General features: G+C 42.6%; 1 protein-coding gene across 10 annotated transcripts in view; it reads left to right on the forward strand.

The window, feature by feature from the left end:
* LOC118301038 (actin-binding LIM protein 3) overlaps window positions 1–15,866 on the forward strand; it is a 36,806-nt gene that overhangs the window by 6,724 nt on the left and 14,216 nt on the right. For 7 of the 10 annotated variants that reach the window (XM_035626093.2, XM_035626097.2, XM_035626091.2 and 4 more), the window contains exons 3-9: window positions 5,460–5,643; window positions 8,033–8,145; window positions 9,992–10,118; window positions 10,340–10,433; window positions 10,873–10,960; window positions 14,854–14,912; window positions 15,605–15,688. In XM_035626093.2, coding sequence (XP_035481986.2) covers window positions 5,460–5,643; window positions 8,033–8,145; window positions 9,992–10,118; window positions 10,340–10,433; window positions 10,873–10,960; window positions 14,854–14,912; window positions 15,605–15,688 — 749 coding nt within the window. The remainder of the gene's footprint in view (window positions 1–5,459; window positions 5,644–8,032; window positions 8,146–9,991; window positions 10,119–10,339; window positions 10,434–10,872; window positions 10,961–14,853; window positions 14,913–15,604; window positions 15,689–15,866) is intronic. The other 3 variants (XM_035626094.2, XM_035626092.2, XM_035626096.2) reach the window with 1 other exon arrangement.

Consider the following 15,866-nt stretch of genomic DNA (forward strand, 5'->3'; position numbering starts at 1 on the left):
TGACGCTTCAGCTTCCCCTAATCTGTCCCTCGACTCCCATCTTGGCTTTTCTTCTCTCTTCTCCATGTCTCCTCTCTGCCTCGTGTCTGACATAATCCTCTCCTCGTCTCCCCTCTGCCTTTTTTTTTTGCCCCACCAGAAAATTGAGCCATGTGCATCGTCTACGACCTTACAGTGTTTCTTTTGCAAAGAGCCACTTCAGTCACGGCTGGAAAAATAGGACAGATACCCCAATTGGTCTGATTCAGACTTCAGCATCAAAACATTTCACCAAAGATCTCGAGACAAAAGGCTGTGAGTCTATTGTGTGATTCAAAAATTAATTTTGGGACCAGTTAAAGAGTCTGTCCTTAAAGTTGATGCACAACAAGTGCACCCCAATATATTTGGATGCCTCACCTTGTCAACTTGTAAGATTGTGAAGCTGTCTGCAAAGTTTGGCCCATCAAAAAGAAGAGAAAGAGGAATGTGTGGACTTTATTAGTTTTAGCGTAGGCCCAGCCCTACACTCACGGATGGACTGGCATTTTCTTCAGAAGCGACTTCAAGGACAAACTGTGCGGCATCAGCCGCTGCATCCGCTCCAGCTCTGCAGCACTTTTCTGTTGTGTGTCTCTTTCCATGAGCATTTGCACAGTGGACCATGGTGCCCGTGCTCTCCTGTGTTCCTGTGCATGCATGTTTTCCTGAGTGTCCAGAAGCTGAAGGAAGACGAGACTAGGGCTGGGCGATAAAACGATAACGATATGTATTCGCGAAAGACACGTAATCAATATCAATAGAAAATGCGTTCGAATGGAACGTTTCGATCATTTTTTTTTCCTCGTTGGAACAAACCGGAGCAAAGAGTCTAGCTACGCCGGCCGCTAGATCCGCCGGCACTCGTCCTCTGGTACCTAGCAACGTATGGAGTGACACGCCTAATAGCCAGTCATGTAACAGTATCACGTTTGGTTGCGCCATCTCGTTGGCTCGTGTTTGTGTTTCTTAGGTCATAAAAATTATCAATAATTATCGATATCGACCGATATGAAACACTTATATCGTGATACAGTTTTCAGCCATATCGCCCAGGCCCTAACTGAGACACCGCTCGTATCAGGCCTCCAGGAGTTCTTGTTTCATGCATCTATCTTCATTTATATCACTCTATCTTAAATCAATCTTTTACTTTGCCTCGTCTCTCCATTACCCTCGACCCTTTTGCTCCAGCCGCTGGCAGTGAACAGGGGAATCATTATGTGCTGTCTTTCTGCCAACTGTCTCTGTTTATGCGTATGTGTCCAGACCTCAAGCACTTCAATCTAATAGGCTACAAATCAATGCTAACAGAAGAAAAGTATTTAAATACCTCACATCCTCCGGTGAACTGCAGCTGAAATCTGAACTTGAAGGTGGAAGGGAAAAGTAGGAGGCTGGTGACGAATCAAACGGGTGGAGGAAAGAGACGAGCAGAGAGCAGAGACTGGGATGAAAGGGAGGAGAAAAACCATGACTTCATTCATTAATTTGAATTAATTGTATTTATTTGTGCCCAGGATTTTTTGGTTTACTTTCTGGACAAGCCTCCTCTTGTCGGTCTAGAAAAGAATTTAGAAAAGTTCTAACAAGTTGAAAAACTGCCAAATTATATTGTGAGTAAATATAAAGAACAAGAAAAAAGACCAAGAAAAGTTTCCTCTTGTCTTGGATGTGACTGATGTTTTTGTTACCTTCTATGTCAAAAGTCTGTCCATCTTCTACTTTGCATAGTAAATATATAAATGAATTAATCTTCCTGCCATCACAGCATTTTATTGTTTCTCAGATTCATAGATCTTTAACCAGACAGTTTGACTGCAGGAGCAGCACAGATGGGGCTAATTAACATTAACAACGGCTACTGTAGGCTCCAGAAATCACTTAAGATTTCATCATATCGTTTGAACATGATGTCTGAATTATTTCTGTATGGTCATAATTCACTGTACTGTATAAGTCGCACAGGTCGGAGGTTCCTATATTTACCCCGAGGATTCCTGTGGTCATTGTTCACTGGTGTCGTGCTGTCCTACACGGTGAGACAGCGTGGAGCCTGGAGGACTCTCCGCACGGTTGTGGATGGTCGTAAAAATGCTGTTACTAAATCACTGTTTTAGCTGTCTGAACTAGAGCCTGACCGATATGGATTCAGATATGAATATGGATATGGATTGAAAAAATTGTCCCCATACCGTTGTATCAGCAGCTATGTGAATTATGTGAAATCTATATAAACACATACAAAATAACTTATGACAATAACAATGATTGGTAAGATGTAGTGGTCAAACCCTTATGACAAACGAAATGTAATTGAACCTCCATATTTTATAATTTAGCCATAAACTCTATTATAAATAACGAAATAAATAAAAGAAAACACAAATACAACCAAATATCTAGAACTTGAAATGAGAAAATATTTTTTTGATAAACTAAAATAGAGAGATTCATGCACATATTTTCTCCATTGTTTATTCTGTCCTATTCTTGTCCTGACTGTCCACGAAAGACTAAACCGTCAAGTGACAGAGAGGGAGTAATGGATGGTAGCAGTAAGGCACATCCTCATTTATATTCTGAGGTGCCCTGCGTTGACATTTTCTGCTCCTATTATAATTACACTGTAAATCTGTTACACGAAATCTTCAGTTCAATGAAATCATTTAAGGTAAGACACTCTTTGCCTCCAGTGTGATTCCTGACGGGTCAAATGAGTTTGACTTCATGTTCGTTCATATATTACAGACCTTTTTTTGTCCAAGTGCATTTGGGAATAACCTCTGACATTTTGGGATTAATCACATCCCATTTACTTCCTGCCTGAAAGGGGGGGAAAAGCCTCCCTACAGTTCTTGCAGAGCTTTGCTCACAATTTTCCTTTATTAGAAGTTTTAGTGATGATGCCTGAAATAGGTTATAGGTTATAGGTTTTACATTAAAAAAAAAAAAGGAATTAAGCTTCTTCAAACCAACTCAATTGTGAGAAGGTCATTCGGTAAAGCATCAAATCTGAAAACCACATCCTTAGGCATACATTTTAAACACGTGTACTGCAAACAGTAGTTCTGATCTGTAGCGATGAAAACTACCATCAGTTCAAATAGGCCGGAGGTCCATCCGGTTTGAGTAGTTTTCTGGAGTATTTCAGCGAAAGACAGGAGAGAAACCCACAGCAGGGCAAATCGACTCACGTCTGAGCACAATACAGAAAAACCTTCTCCATGCATTCATCTTAGCTGGGTTTGACGACGCTGGCGCTGCCGTCACAGGTCTCTCCTGCAAGTCGATCAGACACTTGCTGCTGACTCAGAGCGTTGCTGCCTCCCAAGGACCAGGGAAGTGGATCCCGTCACTGCAGCTCTCTGATCTCCACACAGGCTTCCTGTGCAGAGACGTTCTCCAACTCTGTCTCCGTCCATCCAGTCATTTTGTTCTTTCAAATCATATTTGTGTGTCTTTGCCTTTTATATTTCATGTAAAACACTTTGATTTGCCATTCTGTCGAAAAACAACTTCCCCTTGTCCTGTTTCTCTGCAACAAACTGCCTGTGCCATTTACCATTGTGGGGCTTTCGGCACTAAGGGCATTTCTATTTACATATTAAGCATTGCAGTGATATAATCATCATCATGTGAATATCTACGTAATATTAAAAAATATATATAATTTTGAACGGGAATTTGAAGTTGGCATGTCGTGATTCCATGGTTCAAATTATTCATGTTTGGCTCCAGGCTTGAATCAAGGAAGCTTTGAAAGGGAATTCAGTTCACTTGAATGTTCCTTTACTGTCTTCATGGCTCCAATAGATAAATAAATTATCCATCTCGACTGTGTGTGTGTGTGTGTGTGTGTGTGTGTGTGTGTGTGTGTGTGTGTGTGTGTGTGTGTGTGTGTGTGTGTGTGTGTGTGTGTGTGTGTGTGTGTGTGTGTGTGTGTGTGTGTGTGTGTGTGTGTGTGTGTGTGTGTGTGTGTGTGTGTGTGTGTGTGTGTGTGTGTGTGTGTGTGGTGAATGGATCTGATCTGATCCGAGCCTGTGTGTGTGTGAGAGTGAGAGAGACATTGACACAGACACACACACACACACACAAACTGGCTCGGATCAGATCAGATCCATTCACTCCACCGGGTTTAGAGCCATTAGCTTAATTAGAGGCCAGACGTTCTGTTCATTGTCAGATATCTTGATCCGTTGGCTGCCCGTCAGATGTCAAATTTACAGTACACACTGTAGACTGCAGTCAAATACCTCCCTTGACTCGGCCTGTACACTGCAGGTCATGTCACGGGACAGACGGATATATCCTTAGACTTGGGTGGAGCTGAATGGGTTAAGCGTGGCTCTGACACTGACAGCATCAGTGATTTGATTCATTTTTGGGGACTTAAAAAAAAAACAACAATCTTTACAGCGGTTGCATTATAAGAGGATTTCCCTCGGCCGTGGTCACCAAATGGCACACTGTTATAATTTTTTTCTAAAACACATCCGATGGGAGGTATACGAGTAAGCTCCTGCCTTCCCTGATAGCTGAAGCGAAGCATCGTTCAGCCTCGTTTTGAAGTGCCCAACCATGCAGCTCAGCAGAGGCCTCCTCACCCTCAGCACAGCTGGGGCAGAAGCAATCATTTGCCTGAGAGACTTTGAATTTGCCAAATAAAAGCCATCAATCATGCTCAGTATATACAGTATAGTTAACGCTGTGTGTGAGTGTGTGTGCACATGAGTCCGTTAGCCTGGACACGTATCTATGAAACAACACTGCCTCCATAAATACACGTACAAGTGTATATTGTGTGTAAACATGATCAGAACAGCTTTAATCTGTGACTGATCAATCAATTTTACATGCAGGCATGCACTATGTTCTCCCACATACCGTTTAAATGTACAGTATATTTGTATGCACATGCAGCCATAACAATGTATAAATTAACAGATTAGACTAAGTGGTCCAATCCCCAAAAGCAGATTATAGTATTAACCCTTTAGAGGTCAGACAGGACAACAGATTGCACTCTCAACAGCCCCACCCCTTCAACACACACACACACACACACACACACACACACACACACACACACACACACACACACACACACACACACACACACACACACACACACACACACACACACACACACACAAAAAACTCTCAATCCAGAAGGCGAAACCTCAAGATTATTGTATTAATACTGGTGTGTGTGACAAGACACTAAAGCAGCAATTTTTGGGAATATCACACATTAATACGCATAATTTGTATGAAAAGTCTTTCACCATCTTTACCAGAGACAGTCGAGGTTTGTGGTAATCGTGACAGTTTGTCTCTGCCACGTAGTGACTGCATACTTTTCACCATTCCTTGTATTTCTAAACAAGGAAGTGAACCAACTCAGTTTTTTTTCTTTTCTTCTCTCCATCTTTTTTCAGTGTGTGGCTGCGACTTGGTGCACTCGGGTTTCTTCCACCACTCTGGAGAGTACATCTGTACCGAGGACTACCAGCGGCTCTACGGGACGCAGTGCGACAGCTGCGACCAGTACATCACCGGAGAGGTGGTGTCCGCCCTGGGCCGGACGTACCACCCGCACTGCTTCGTCTGCAGCAGCTGCAGGTAAAGGGGAAGAGTGTTTGAGTGTGTAGTTGGAACAATACCCGACTTAAGCTGTCATGAAACAGACAGGTAGTCAAGTAGGACTTAAGACTTCGAGACTCTTGTGAACTCTTTTGTTCCTTTGTGGACTGTGGTTCATTAGTTCTTTGATTTCTTCGATTACCCTTCCTTGTGTGTCTCGGTCTCTGTGAGGTCACTTTGGTTATCGCTCGTGTTCGCATGTTTAATTTGGTATTTCCTGTTTTACTTTGTAGTCACTTTCCTCGTGTCTCTTTACTTCCTTTCCACCTGTTTCTTGTTGCCGTCTCTTCTTCTCCTGCCCCGTTTCTACTCCGGTTGCCCGTGTTGTTTCCTGGTTCAGTTTATCCCTGTGGGTTTTTTTTTACTAGTGAGTCTACGTGTGAATTACTCATATTAGATTTTGTCTTTTCCCTTTATTCACTAAATTTGATTTGTTCGCCAATTTATTTAAATACACCTTTTGTTCCTGCATCTGCGTTTGGGTCCTGCTTTACAAAAACCTCACAGTTGGCGTCTAACTTCCTCATTTCTAATATAGGAGTACAGAGTTTCTCACAGAGCAACACAAATCTTGGATTAATAATGACTTTGCAAGTCTGTTAACTTTCCACTGGCGGCCCTTTACAATTGAAATGCGACAATGTGTGAGTGTTGTCGCTTTCAAAATTCCTGTCAATCAATCCAAGGTCATGGCTTGGATTGATTGTGATATTTGTTCAGACACTTACATAAAAATAGGATTTGATCAGAATCAAGTAGCTTTGCAGAGTTTTGGTTTCTGGGATTCTACACGTGATTGAATCTGCATCTAGTTGTCGTGAGTGTATCCGTGTTAGCCAGGAAACAAACGATTTAAAAATATTTTTGGGGATGAAACACTTCATTTGGAAGATATGCTTATCATCTGTTGGTTGCCTGCTGCTCTCTTTTTAATCATCATATTGTATATTTCACATTAGTCTAGTTTTGGCTTCAGTTCAGTTCACTTAAAGCTGATTTGATGAAAGTGACTGGTGCGAGTGTGGTTGGTGCAGAACAGTCAATATGTACGAGGCTAACGGTCGCTAAGGGTTTTAAATGTAAAGATGGATCATTAGGTTTCAGTGTGCTGAGTTTCAGACCACTGTGTGTGTGTGTGTGTGTGTGTGTGTGTGTGTGTGTGTGTGTGTGTGTGTGTGTGTGTGTGTGTGTGTGTGTGTGTGTGTGTGTGTGTGTGTGTGTGTGTGTGTGTGTGTGTGTGTGTGTGTGTGTGTGTGTGTGTGTGTGTGAACCCACTCTACTAATAAAAACACACTCCACTGAGATTGCAAATTAGAGTTATACATCTTGAACATGGTTGAGTCAGCACATGGTCATAAAACTGTTTCTCACAAATTACTTTGTGTTTCAACTACAACATCAGGGCCAGAACTGGGAATATGAATATCTGTGACTGACTGACTTACTGACCGAGTGATGACGTTACACAATTGCCAGCCACGTGTTGGAGTTTCCACCATTGGCGTTTGCCTTTTCACTATGAATTGGCTCAAACATTATCTGTGATATCATGGTTGGTTGTTCAAAGGCAGTACATCCAACTTCCAAATCATTATAAATGATTGAGGAAACCAGAGGGAAACATACTGTAATTGCTGCCTGAATTATATTCAATTTAGAAGGTTGGTTGAAAAAGTTATTGTACGGCATGGAAGTCATACGGATGTGGAGAGGAGGATGGACTAAGTACAAAGCTAAGGACATCGGTGTATTGATGTTTTAATTTAAATGTTAATAAAGATGGTAGCCTATTACTCATAAATTATCCTACTGTAATTCCAGACCATTTGGAAAATCAGTTATTTGTAAGAAAATTCCGAAAAATTCTCAAGTATTTTATATGGTTCTTTATTAGGCTTCTAAAATTGTGGATAATACTTAACATATTCATATAATGGAGAAATTGTTGCATGGGTAGCATTGACCTATCAGGATGACCCTCCGCCACTGGTTCATTGTTTGGGACTCTCTGAAATATGTTCCTTTGTCTCACTGGATATTTAATATTATTATGTAAATGTTATTTTTCATTCTTCAGAGGGAAATTTGAGAAATAATGTCATTATTTTTTTTAATTTGCCTTAGGCGCAGTCTCAGATCTTGTTAATAAACTTAATGTGTCAAACTACAGAAAATAGTTACACTATTTGTTGCATTTATCGCATCTATAGAAATAAATCCGAAACTCAGCACATATGGATGTTAGACCAGAGAGAAAGGAGAAAAAAACAACGTGTTTGTGATTTGGGTGAACTGACCCTTTAACTTGAATTTCTGCACTGCCATTTCTGCATGACTTTACTGAAATGTTCTCTGTGTGCGTTCTCAGGAGTCCGTTCCCAATTGGCGACAGGGTGACCTTCTGTGGGAAGAAGTGTGTGTGTCAGCAGTGCTCACACTCTCTGAACAGCGACAAGCCCGTCAAGGTCCACGGACCGAGCTGTGAGAAAACCAACACAAACAGATGCACACACGCAAACCTTCGCACCACACCTCTGAGCTGTAAGGCATCGGGGGTGATCAACGATGAGACCGTGCGGCTATTCAGAAAATACTGCTGTCGGTGGTGTTATTTTTAATAACTTGTGTTCCACCATGTCTTCCTCTTTTTTTTTTTCAAAATTTGCAACGCAATCCTTTCTTAAATGGAAACCACTTGTTGGTAAAACATATTATCATCAACCTTGGAGTGAATGTTATCTTCCCTGAGTAGATTGTGAGAATGTTGGTGTTGAATGTAAGTAATATTTTTGTAGTATTGAATTTGCAGTAGAGCACAGACCTCCACCAAGGTCAATGTCAAATGACTAAAAATCTAATCCAAATTGATCTGCCCTTGAATTGAATGGGTTCCTCTCTGGCTCATGCCTCCAGAGTTCAGTGGAAAGCAGTTCAGTACTTTTTACATGAGCTTGCTGACAAATAAACAAACCGCCTTGGTGGACGTTTTCAAATATTACAAAGCACTACGAGTTCTACTACATGCTTCCTCTTTGGATTTTAAGGAGTAATGTTTCGGCATAGCTCAGTTTTTACTAAAGTGCACGTCAGCTTTGACTCAATAGCTGTTGGCACTTGTCAAGAAACGGACGCAGCCTCACAATCAGCAACAGTGCGTGTGACGAAATATTCTCATCTCATCATTTTCCGCTTGTTAGCTTTGAGTCAGCGGCAACCGATTGTTTTTGTCAGCAAAGGGAATTAGTCGTCGCCTGATAAAGACGAGAAACAGCAGAAAGAAATAGAACTCTATGGAGCATTAAATGATAAGTCTGGAGTTACCTTGTGTCGTTGTGAAAAGACCAAACATGTCTCAGCCCGTCTCTCGATAGTCGTCGAATTCCCCAGCGTTTTTGTTTCTACCAAAGATGTGCATCTTCAGGAATTAGTCACAAAGGCATTGTTTTAATTTCATTAATAGTGCATTTTGTTGGGACTATTTTCAGGCAGGGATTGATACAGGATTGGTGCCCTAGTGAGTATTTACAGCGGCAGGACAGTGTGTTTGGGTTTGAGTCCGATTAACTGCAATCCCCCATCCTCGTGGTAACGAAGGAACATGTCACCCAGTGCAAAGTTGTGGCTCATTGATGTGGGTTTTTAAAAAAAAAATCATTTCTGACACAGACAGATGAATCAGACATGTCAGGCTTTGGCAACACAGGCAAAACTTGTTAGTCGGATAAATTCATTCATTTTTTTTTTTTATTTAAATTTTTTCTGATTTATTCACAATGATAAAAATGTAAAACATGACTAACTTTGACGAAATACGACCAAGGATCCTATGCTGCACACGGCCGAGCGCCACATGATTCATTCTCTGTGGCCTTCAAGAGAATGAGGAAATGTCTGGGGACATGGTTTTAATGCTCACTTGAACACTCACTTCTTTGTGATTCATCCAGCACTTAAGTTGGCGTTGTTCCGCTCGAGGCGAAAGACACCAAAAGAGTTGTACCATCCACCTGCTGAACTCACCCACACACACACACACACACACACACACACACACACACACACACACACACAGCAGGCGGCCTGCTGCTCCAGGTTGTCTTGTGGCCTGGTTCTAGTTGCTCCATCTGGTGAAGACAGAGTGACTATCAAAGAGAGAGGAGGAGGAGGAGGAGGAGGAGGAGGAGGAGGAGGAGAGAAGTGATGAGAGGTTGGCCGAGCAGAGAGGCGAGGGACAGAGAGGAAGGATGATGAATGAAAATTTGTTTAAGCTGCACCCGTCTTTCTCGTGTGTTCTCTCACCGTGGTATTTCTGTCTCCTCTCCTCCAGACTGTGCAGGCTGCGGCGAGGAGATCAAACAGGGTCAGTCTCTGCTGGCGCTGGAGAGACAGTGGCATGTCAGTTGTTTCAAATGTGGTACGTGCGGCTGCGCGCTCACTGGAGAGTACATCAGCAAGTAGGTGGCTCGATCCTCCGTCTGTACAGTTTCTGTACAGGTGTTTCAGCATATCCACAATCCTCCGTTTGCAAGAGCTACTGCACTAAAATTGCTTCCTTGTGTCTATATGCTTTTTGAATGTGATTCAATTGTTGTAATAATGACGAGAACCTTGCTGAAAGCGTCAAAAAACGAGGCACATTTAAACTGACAAACTGTTTCCTCTCGGCCCCTGGCAGGGACGGGATACCTTACTGTGAGGCCGACTACCACACACAGTTCGGGATCAGGTGCGAGACCTGTAACAGGTACATCAGCGGCAGAGTACTGGAGGTGAGGGAATTTGCGCGAATGCGAATATGTACAGATGTGTGTGTGTGTGATATGTGACGTATGTATGTTTAATGTAAGACGGGAATGGGGAAGAAGAAGAGCAACTGTCCACGATTTTGTATCTGTGTGAAAGAAATTGTGGGTTTGTGTGCTTGTATGCGAGAATGCGTTCCTATAAGAAACCACAGCTGCCCCTCTTCAAATGACTCGAGTGCTGACGGATGACGACGCAGCTTCATCCCATCTCCTCCACCCTATTCATTCCTTTGTTTTCCATTTCTTATCGCTCCGCTCCTCCTTGTTCACTCCTCGTTGCTTTTCCTCCGTTCCTTATCGCCACTCTGTTCTCGTTTCCCCGTTTGTGTCACTTGCTTTTGCTTCTCTCTGGCTTATTTGTTTTTTCCTCTCCTTTCCGTCCCCTTCCTTACTCCTCCTCCAGGCTGGAGGGAAACACTACCACCCCAGCTGTGCCAGGTGTTCGCGCTGTCACATGATGTTCGGGGAAGGAGAGGAAATGTACCTTACAGGTGAGGACAGGGGAGCCAGACAAATTTAACAAACTCTATATATAAAACCATCAGAACATATTTTTAGTTGTGCGAATAGATGTATGTGACCACACACAGGTTCTTCTGTATTTCCGCAGCCAACAGGCCTTGAAATAGAACTGTAGCATCTATTGAATTAGCTGTTGCTTGCAAGTATCCAGATGGCCTGAGTGTTTCTTCTGTGTTTGCGTGCGTGCGTGCGTGCGTGCGTGTGCGTGCGTGCGTGCGTGCCACCCAAAGAGAAGACGAGTCGGACAGAAATGGGATGCAGCTACCTGACAAATGGCTTCTTTTAACAAAGTACCCTTATTGATCTCACATATAACACTCGTCACTACATTCAGTGACAAAGACACACAAACACACCCCCTCCCCTCAGCTGATGTGTTCTTGACACACACACAAAGGTTGGAGTCAATTACCTCTCGAGCTTCGCCTCTGCTGCTCTGTCCATTATTCTGCGCCGCCACTGACAGAATTAATGGGAATGCAACTGGCCAACTGCCGGAGGTTTAAATTGTTTTTCTCTTTTACAAAGGAGATCATAGTAATTAAAGTTAATAAGCTCAATCATGGATTCACATGCAGGTTGATGTGAGGACACTCAACCTCCTTGATTCTTTGGGACAAACCAATTTTTTTAAATTACCAACCAAATGACGTGCAAATTATGTTCCTCATCATCTATTTTGAATTGGTAATTATTCATAGGTAGATTATTTACTCTGGTATCGGCCATACTTTCTATATTTAACTGCATTGAATTATGCAAAACTACGATTAGATGACATGACATGAGTGCAATAAAGTTATCAGATGTTTGCATAGAGCTAAAAACATTGTGTCAAGAAATTATATGGATTGCCCATCAACTTAACCTTAACCACTGTTTAGTTTAAATACATAGGCCTATACTGTATATTGTAGGTATAACAATTTAAATATATTTTGCAGTTAAATATAATATCAACATGTCTGATATGTTGAAGAAAAATGAATGTTAATTGTGTGACTAAGAAGGAAATTTGCTTGTGTATACAGGCCACACATGTTTCTTTTAACTGAAGTGGAAGTCAAACAGTACCAACATTCATTTTGTGCAACAAAGATAACTTGGCCTGACTGAGCACACACACACTGTCCCAGAGTCGCCACACAGGTTGACACCTCCTGATTCACTTCATTGACATTCTGCTGCTGTACTCATGGCCACCAGTAAACCAGAGCATTTGCATATTGTACTTGAAGTCTGTGTGTGTGTGTGTGTGTGTGTGTGTGTGTGTGTGTGTGTGTGTGTGTGTGTGTGTGTGTGTGTGTGTGTGTGTGTGTGTGTGTGTGTGTGTGTGTGTGTGTGTGTGTGTGTGTGTGTGTGTGTGTGTGTGTGTGTGTGTGTGAACATGCGTGTGTGCATGCATGCATCTATCCTTGTAAATACATGTGAGCATTATTCTATTTGCTTGGATGCATGTTTTCACATTTGTGTGCATGCGTGCGTGCGTGCGTGTGTGAGTGTGCTGAGCTCCAGTGAGTTGCCCCAAGGTTACATTCCCTCCTTTTGATGACTTCAGACATGTAGGAGGGCTAAGCAATCACCCTTGTGAGACACACTCAATTACGGCACACATGCACGCACGTGCACACACACAAACAACGCATGCGCACACACACACACACACACCTTCCCTCGCAATCAATCTCATGATACATGTCTGGAATAAGAAGTGCTGTGCATGTGTGTGTATGGGTTGGAGATGGGAGTGGAAAACTATTTTATGAACTATTCATGGATGCTTTATCTCAATATTGGAATGTTGAGTGTTAAAAGTTCAGTGCGGCAGGAACCGACCTACAGTTAACTAATATCAAAAAGAATTGCGATACCTCAACTATATTCTCAATAATGTTTTCCCTAAATTGGGATGAGGGTAATGTTTGGTGTCGCTAAGGTTGTTCAAATGTTAAATCTCATACCCTGTTCCTCCAGTTTTATATGAACTTTACCTAGCGTCTAACTCTGAATAAATACTTATATTTGAAAAAGGATTCAGGCATACAGTGCATGTGAATGGTAGAATTGACCTGATGTTTCCTGTGTTTCACTTGGCAGCATGAGTCTGCAAAAACACCTGAGGCCATTTAAATATCTTCTTTGGAACATTAGAATTTTAAATAGCTTCCGAGTTCAAATTCAAAATTGCCTCCCTCGGTCCACACTGGCTGCCTTCATTCCGCCTTTTGAATATCGGTGGTCAAGATAAGACAAACGCTTTGGTCTACTGATTTTGTATAAAAAGTTATGCCAACCCCAGCATACAGTAGCTCAGGCTTCATTCCTGAACGAAACCCTTTTTTTCTTCTGCCTGTAAGACTGTAAGGACTGTGTTATTGTGCGACAGATTTCAGTCAGCGAATTTTGTCCAAACTAATTGCAGCTCTGGGTTTTTGGACTGAATCCCTTTGCGCTGCACAATTTAGATTCTCCTCAGCCAGGAGATACAGGATCCCAAGTCCAAGGCCATACATCTGCTCGGCAGCAGAGTCGAGAAGCGTGGGCGGGACGTGGGGTGCACTGAATCACCACGCATGGTTTCTGTCTACAGTATCGATTCTGTGTGTGTGGGAGTGTGTGAGAGTGAATGTGGTTGTTGCGTGTGTGTATATCCTGCTTCCTTTTCCCTCTGTGCTTGTTCATGTGTTTATGTATCTTGTGTGCGTGTGTGTGCGTGTGTGCATGCGTGGGTGTGTGTGTGCAGGTCAGATATACCGTATGGTGACGATAGTGGCTGTATGGCAGAGTCATGATCAGCTAACTGAGTCCATTCTGCTGCATTGCCCTGAGGCTTGTGTGTGTGTGTGTGTGTGTGTGTGTGTGTGTGTGTGTGTGTGTGTGTGTGTGTGTGTGTGTGTGTGTGTGTGTGTGTGTGTGTGTGTGTGTGTGTGTGTGTGTGTGTGTGTGTGTGTGTGTGTGTGTGTGTGTGTGTGTGTGTGTGTTGCCATCATTATCACTATCAGACCCACAGGCATATAACATCCTGACATTAGTGGTTTATTGTTATGAATATGATCTACTCTAATAGCCTTCATTCATCCCCCCTCTGCTCTGTAGTTCGCCCTTCCTCCTCCTCCTCCTCCTCTTCTTCTCTCTTTGCCTTTCCTTTGTTCCTTTTCTCTGGTCCTCCTTTATTCGTCTCTCAGCCTCTAGCTCTTCATTCTGTGAAATTCAGAAAAGCCTTTCCTGCGATTTAAGTGCAATGTAGTTAAAGTAGGTAGAAAGCATCAGATACTTCTGCATAGATTATACTAGAACTTTGCATAAGTAAACGACAAAAGGAACTCAATGTGTAATATTGTAAGTTCACTGTATGTATTCTCTGTCTCTTTGTTTCTTGCTCTCTGTCTCTTTCTTACACGATGACCCATGATTTGGGCTGGAAATTCTCCTGTCAGTCCTTTTAGTCATTCGGTATAAAGAAGAAGACACAGCACTACTGCTGTTGGCACCAGATGTCAGGTTTGAGGATCATTAAAGTCAGTAGGATTCCTTCTCCAGTGACTGCGAAAATGCTGGACTCACTGACATTACCATCCCCGGAGTCACGCTGCTGGCATGGCTAAATATTCCTCTTTGTGTTTGGAGAGAACAGAAGACTCAACATCCTCTGTCCTCAGAGCCGCCAAATGTCCTGCACAGGGCTTCAGCCCTTGTGTGTTCTGCTGGTCCATGTACTTGAAAAAGGCCGATCTACTTTTCAGAGGATCACACGGAACTGTAGGGCTGCTGCCGACACACAATCAACAAATTTTTCTGAGCTAAAATCAGGTATGTGTGTGTGTGTGTGCGTGTGCGTGTGTGTGCGTGTGTGTGTGTGCAGGTTCAGAGGTCTGGCACCCCATGTGTAAAGAAGCAGCTCGGCTCCAGAGAAAACTGAGGGTGAGCGATGCTCAAAATACCCACAACCTCCTGCTCCCTCCCTCCCTCCCTCTGTCTCGGTCCTGTGTGTTTCTCCTCTTCGTCTCTCCCCGTGTCTGATGTTTCTCATTTTACAAGCTGCATTACATTTTTTTCTTTAATGAAAAGAAACTAACTTAACCAAAGCTGCCCTCCAGATAAATGTAGTATTATATATTTTTTACAATTTGGCCTTATAAAAAAATTCAGTGTTTTGATTTCAAAGTTAATAGTTGACTTAGGTCAAGAATTTCCTTTTTTCCAGTTGTATTAATTTGCATTTTTTCAGTTTTAATGTCACTTGCCCACTCAGTCAACACTGTTGTATGTTGTAAAACCTCAGAAGTGGTTCCAACTTTGTAATCAATCAAAGTTTAAGATTATAAATTATCAGAACTCACTCATTGGCACTGAAGCAAAAGACTGGCTCCGTCTCAACTTCATTTTATAATTTTAATTGTGAAGTTCTTAAGAAGAACTATGCAAAAGAAAAAAGTATTGTTTAAGAATGCCAATTATATAGAGCTTTTGCAATGACCAAGTGTGTGGATGATGCTTTACATTTCATCGTCTTCTCGTCGTCTTTGAGTTACATGTTGTAAAACTAGGTGTTGTATCTAATCTCACTTTACTTTGACCTCAGGCTCGTTTCTGACTCTTACATTTGTCCCCAGCAGCTGCGACGCACCTCTGAGACGGCGTCCATTTCTCCTCCGGGCTCCTCTCCTCTCCTCGGCTCCCCGCACCGGCTCATCTGTGTGAGTAACCGCCGCTGTGGTCAAGCCCTCCACTGTCACTGTCACAGCCGTCAATCAGATGTAACCGACAGTGACGGACGCTCCGAGTCCCTGAAAGTTCACTCTGTCCGTCTCTCTCGCCACCGGTCGGTCTCCCAGCTTCGCTGTTAACAGTACATTTGATTTTAAGGCCTTAAGT

Source organism: Scophthalmus maximus, chromosome 2 (genome assembly GCF_022379125.1).
Source record: "Scophthalmus maximus strain ysfricsl-2021 chromosome 2, ASM2237912v1, whole genome shotgun sequence".
NCBI lineage: Eukaryota > Metazoa > Chordata > Actinopteri > Pleuronectiformes > Scophthalmidae > Scophthalmus > Scophthalmus maximus.